Genomic DNA, 6,209 nt, shown 5'->3' on the forward strand with positions numbered 1-6,209 from the left:
CAGTGCTGACTGTACATTTGTTGGGGCTGGAATAATTTTTAGACACCGTTATCAAGTCCCAACTAGAGCTGGGCTTCCAATAGGCCCCGCCGGTGGTCTCACATCCCCATTGTTTGCAGAAGAATTCCTCATATCCCCCACATCTATGGGCCTCCTTCCGGTTGCGGCCATCACGGGGGCAGACATAAAAGTCATAAGTGGACAAGGAACAACGGGTGTCTGCATTGATACATCCCGGTCCCCTCTGTGGGACATGGCCCCGTCCTCCCCCAGGCCTGATTGACCGGGCTGTGCGAACCGGGAAGTCAGAGTGACTCAAATGAGCAATGTCCCAAGCGTCCAGGCCCGCTATCAGCTGACAAATATCGGGAGTTAGGGGTGGCCACCAGGTGTGGGGGGCATGGTTGGCTGTGGTTGACCATATGGTCTCCCCGGTTTGGGATATAACTTGCCAAGTGAGCCTTTTAACCTGGTGAGGGGATCCTGACCCCAGGGTTGGGAGAGGGGTAAGGGTAAGGAGGAGAATCAGGCACGAGAGAGTCTTATCTTCAGTGGATTTTGAGTGCGCTGTACCTTCCATGTGGACTCCTTGGCACTGGTCGGGTCAATCTCCTTAGCAGCCTTCACGTGGGAGGCGTGGACCCAGGCAGCAATCCCGTCGACCTTGAGAGCAGTTGGTGTGGTCAGCAGGACGGTGTATGGTCCCTTCCACCGTGGTTCCAAATTTTTGGTCTGATGTCGCCGAACCCAGACGGAGTCCCCGATCTGGAAGGGATGAGGGACTATTGGGTGGTCCAGTTGCTCTCGGTAGGCCGCTGCCAGAGGTTTCCAAACTTCCTTCTATACTAGCTGGAGGGCCTGGAGGTGTGCCTCTAAGGTAGGGCTGGTGGCGAAGGACGAAATGTCAGGATGAAGGAAATTTACAATAGGTGGGGGGGCCCCATATATAATTTCAAAGGGAGTCAAACCATAGGGTCCGGGAGTATTCCGAGCCCGGTAAAGGGCTAAAGGGAGTAGGAGCACCCAGTCTCTAGAGCCAATTGCAAGCGTTAATTTGGTCAAAGTCTCCTTAATGGTTCTATTAGCTCGTTCTACCTGTCCTGAGCTCTGGGGCCGGTATGCACAATGAAGCTTCCAATCAATCCCCAGCAATCTGGCCACCCTCTGACTTACCTGGGAGACGAAGGCAGGCCCATTATCGGACCCCATTACCTGGGGCATCCCATATCTGGGAAAAATGTCCTCCAACAGCTTTTTGGCCACGACGTTGGCTGTTTCCTTCTTGGTGGGGAATGCTTCCATCCATCCAGAAAAGGTGTCCACAAAAACCAGGAGGTAACGGTAACCATAGAGTCCGGGCGTTACCTCTGTGAAATCTATTTCCCAATGAGTCCCAGGGCGATGGCCCCTTAGGCGGGTTCCCTTGCCTAAGTGGGCCTTTCCGGGGTTCACTTGGGCGCATGCTGGACAGCTAGAGGTCACTTGCTGGAGTATTTGGTCCTGGTTCAGTAGTATAGCCCCAGAAGCCTCGTCGGCCAGTAGGGCCTTCATTTTGCCCTTGCTTAGATGGGTCAGTGCATGAAGGAACTTGAGCATGTATTGAGTATGGGAAGTAGGCATGACTAGTTTGTCTTCTTTTGTATAAGCCTGCTTCTCAGAGTCCCATTCCGCCCCCATTTTCTTTGCTAGCTCATGGTCCTCAGAGCTGTAGGGCATAGGGCCTCTGCTAGGCGGCGGGTGACCCTGCAGGAGCATCAACAGCTGCCCTTCCTTGGGTGGTTGGGAGGCTGCGGCTCGGGCGGTTAGGTCAGCCAGCCTGTTTCCCCGAGCCACTGCTGTGTTCCCCTTCTGGTGCCCTGGACAGTGCATTATACTGAGCTGCCGTGGGAGGAATAGTGCTTGTAGGAGGTCCAGAATCTCTTTTTTATTTTTGACTTCTTTACCTTCTGAAGTCAGGAGGCCCCTCCGTCTGTAGATTTCTCCATGCACATGGGCAGTGGCGAAGGCATATCTGCTGTCAGTATAGACTGTGAGTCTCTTACCTTCCGCCATCCGGAGGGCCTGGGCGAGTGCAATCAGCTCCGCTTTCTGGGCCGATGTTCCAGCCGGCAACGGCGAGGCCCAGACCACCTCAGACTCAGTGGTGACAGCTGCTCCTGCTCTTCTCATCCCTTCCTCGAGGAAGCTGCTCCCGTCCGTGAACCAGACATAGTCTGAGTCCTTCAATGGTTGATCGGTCAGGTCTGGACGGGTGCCGTGCGCTTCTGCCAGGATCTGGAGGCAATCATGCTCCCCCGAGGAGGTAGGCAGGGGTAGTAGGGTGGCCGGATTGAGGGAAACTGTGGGGCCGAAGGTCACTCGGTCGGTGTCCAGCAGTAAGGCCTGATAATGAGTCATTCTGGAATTGGAGAGCCATCTGTCTGGGGGCTGCCGGACTAAGGCTTCCACCGCATGGGAGGATAGCACAGTCATTGGCTGACCCAGAGTCAGTTTACCCGCATCCTTGAGCAGGACTGCAATAGCGGCTACCATGCGTAAGCAAGGGGGCCATCCAGTGGCTACCGGGTCCAATTTCTTGGATAGATAGGCCACCGGCCTCCTCCAGGGCCCCAGTTTTTGCACTAATACCCCTTTAGCAAAGCCTGAGTTCTCATCCACAAATAGTTCAAAGGGCTTGGTTAGATCTGGTAGGCCCAGGGCTGGTGACTCGAGCAATGCTCTTTTAATTTGTTGGAAGGCCTGTTGATGTTCTTCCTCCCATCGGAACATAATTCCCGGCTTAGTGAGAGGATACAGAGGGGCAGCCAGTTCAGCAAACCCAGGAATCCAGAGGCGGCAGTAGCCGGCCGTGCCCAAAAATTCTCTGACCTGCCGAGGGCCCTTGGGAGGGGGGATTGAGACTATCGCCTCTTTTCTGGCTTCGGTCAGCCATCTTCGCCCTCCCTCCAGGGTGTAGCCCAGATAGATAACTTTGTTCTGGCATATCTGGGCCTTTTTGGCCGAGGCCCTGTAGCCCTTTTCCCCAAGCCTGGTCAGCAGAGCCTGAGTTCCTTCCAAGCATTCGGTCCGGCTCCTGGCGGCCAAGAGGAGGTCATCTACGTACTGGAGCAGAGTCAAGGTTGGGTGTTCTACCCGGAATCCGGCTAGATCTGCATGGAGGGCCTCATCAAAGAGTGTTGGGCTATTCTTGAACCCTTGGGGGAGCCGGGTCCAGGTCAGCTGTCCTGAAAGTCTGATTTCTGGGTCCCTCCATTCAAAAGCAAACAGTAGCTGACTCTGAGGATGCAGTCTCAAGCAAAAGAAAGCATCTTTTAGATCCAGCACCGTATACCAAGTATGGGTCGGTGGGAGGGTGCTGAGGAGGTTGTAGGGGTTAGGTACTGTGGGGTGTATGTCCTCCACCCGCTTATTGACCTCCCTTAAGTCCTGGACCAGTCTGAATTCCCCCGTACCTGGTTTCTTGACGGGTAAGAGGGGAGTATTCCAGGGAGATCGGCAGGGTTTGAGCACTCCCTGGTCTATTAGCCGCCGGATGTGGGGTTTAATCCCCTCCTGCGCTTCCCGAGACATGGGGTACTGTCTGATTGAGATTGGAGTTGCGGAGGCCTTCAATGAAATGACAAGGGGCGGCTGGTCGTGCGCGAGCCCCAAGCCTCCTGTTTCTGCCCATGCCTGTGGAAACCTGTCTAGCCAGTCCTGCATCTCACCCGGTGGTTCTTCCGGGGGCTCAGGCTCAAAAAGGCGGTATTCTTCTTCCAGATTTAGGGCGAGGACTTGCAAAGGGGTTCCCCCAGGCCCCGTGACCGTGGGTCCTCTTTCATCAAAGTAAATTTGTGCTTTTAATTTGGTCAGTAGGTCCCGGCCCAGCAACGGGTGAGGGCAGTCGGGTATATGTAGGAAGGAATGGGTTACTTGCCCCGACGCCAACTGGACTTTTCTTTCAGTCGTCCACCGGTATCTCCTACTACCGGTGGCCCCCTGGACCAAAGCGGAACGGTCACTGAGGGGGCCTCCAGTGTGGGTTAGGACCGAATGTTGGGCCCCCGTATCAACTAGGAAGGTTACGGGTTGCCCCCCGATCTTGAGGGTTATCCGAGGCTCAGGGGGGGGGCTCCTGGCCTGGACCCCCCTAGTCTTCCAGATTAAGGAGGTCCACAGCCTTGGGTCTGGGTCGTCGGGGTCCCTGTGGTCTCTGTGGGCACTCCCGAGCCCAATGTCCTTTTCCCTTGCAGTATGCACATTGGTCCTTCTCCAAGGGGGGTCGCCTTCGTTCTCCCATCCTAACTCCCTCTCTGCCTTGGCCCTGCAACACTACGGCGGCCAGTGTCTTGATCTCCTTGTGTCGTCTCTTGTCCCTCTCATCCTGTTTCTGCCATATCCTTTCCTCCCTTTCCTCCGGAGTCTCCCTCTTGTTAAATACTTTCTCTGCCTCCCTCAACAGATCCGAAAGATTCAATGTCGACAGTCCTTCTAACCTCTGTAACTTAGTCCTGATATCTGGGCTCGACTGGTAGATAAATGACAGGATAACTCCTGGTGCCTGCCCTGGGTCCTCTGGATCATAGGGGGTGTACATTCTATAAGCCTCTTTTAGCCTTTCTAAGAATGCGGCTGGAGTCTCCTCCTTTCCCTGGATGGTGCTTCTTACCTGGGCCAAATTAGTGGGCCGCCTGGCAGCGGCACGGAGACCCGCTAAGAGCAACTGGCGATAGAGACGTAGGTGTCCCCTACCTTCATCGGTGGTATAATCCCAATTTGGGCGCGTGAGGGGAAAAGCTATGTCAATGAGATTGGGGAGCTGGGTAGGTCTCCCATCTTCGCCAGGGACCAGCTTCCGTGCTTCCAGGAACACCCGCTGCTTCTCCTCCACAGTCAGGAGGGTCTGCAAAAGCTGTTGGCAGTCATCCCAGGTTGGCCGATGGGTCACTAGGATAGACTCAATCAAGTTGGTTAACGCCACGGGATCTTTGGAAAACGGGGGGTTAAATTGTTTCCAGTTATAGAGATCAGAGGCCGAGAATGGCCAGTACTGGAGGTGGCGGCCAGGCCCTTCTCTGAGGGGAAAGGCCTTGGATTCCAGGGGGTGTCATCCCGGCGGACCCGAAGGCGACCGGCGATGGGTGAGGGAGCCGGGGTCCCCCCTGTGTTCCTGCTAGTTGCCATCCTCTCAGGGGCTGCTGCCCCTCCGATGGCCGGCGTCCCTGTTTCCAGTCCCGCGGCTGGCGCAGCTGGTGCCGCGCGATAAGGCGGCGGCTCAGCTGTTAGGAGGTCAATGAGGGGAGAGTCGGGGTCGGGGGGGAGGACGGAAGGCTTGAGAGCCTCTTTGCGGGGAAGTATAGGGTATAAGGAGGAGGAAGAAATCGCAGGCGGTGCGGAGGGCGGGGGAGAAGCCAAAGGGGTTGTAGAGGGACCTAGGAGGAAAGGCTTGACCCATGGAAATGGGTTTTCTACCAGGGATCTCCAGATGGCTATGTAGGGGCCCTGGTCTGGGTGCCCGTGGGGTTTGGGGGCAAAAATCTTCCCTTCAACCTGTGAAATCAAAGAGAGGTTAAAGGAGCCCTCTCGGGGCCAGCCGACATCCATCCTAACCCATTCGGCCTCGCAGAGGGTGGTCCATTTATTCTTTTTGATGATGACTCCTTCATTGTTGCCACGGCCTTTTATGTCCGACCAGTGGTCAAGAGTGAGGCTCAGGGGCGTAGCGACAGTTTGTCCCATTCTGGTGTCTAGATAAAGAAGAATTAGGCAACAAACAAGAAACAGACAAACAACAGACGTTACAACAAATCGCGCTGCGCGGCTTCGGCGCAAAACCGAAAGCAAGAATTCGGTTGGGGATTGGGAGGGTTTGCGCCCTCCGTCCCCTGCCAACACCACGTATCCCTCGGATACCTGGGAGGCCCCGAAAAACCGTGCCCCAAAGGGGACTTCAGACTCCCGTGGAACGTCTTCCAGGGTTGGTGAGCGAAGTCCGGGCTCATCAGCCCCTTCAGCCTCACCCCGATACAGAACACTAGGGGAGATACCCTAGTGCGGGACTCAGGCGGCCCGGCCTCACGACAAGTCTGCCTGCCTCCTCTCCCGGCACTACAATCAGGCGGCCCGGCCTCACGGCAGACCTTGCCCGCCTCCTTTCCTGGTCCCTCCGGACGCTGCGCAGGAACAGAACTCAAACACAGAAACAGACAGCACAGGACAAAACAGACACC

General features: G+C 55.9%; 1 protein-coding gene across 1 annotated transcript; it reads right to left on the bottom strand.

The window, feature by feature from the left end:
* Positions 1-543: 543 nt before the first annotated feature.
* On the bottom strand, positions 544-5,718 carry LOC118592236 (the record flags this gene model as incomplete). The annotated part of the gene is given in 7 exon segments (XM_036201043.1): positions 544-1,404; positions 2,050-2,382; positions 2,869-3,149; positions 3,453-4,095; positions 4,649-4,776; positions 5,031-5,319; positions 5,590-5,718. Coding segments are annotated over 7 exon segments (2,664 nt in total), but the record flags the coding sequence as incomplete, so codon positions are not given.
* Positions 5,719-6,209: the final 491 nt, after the last annotated feature.

Source organism: Onychomys torridus, chromosome 10, assembly GCF_903995425.1.
Source record: "Onychomys torridus chromosome 10, mOncTor1.1, whole genome shotgun sequence".
In the NCBI taxonomy this organism is placed as follows: domain Eukaryota; kingdom Metazoa; phylum Chordata; class Mammalia; order Rodentia; family Cricetidae; genus Onychomys; species Onychomys torridus.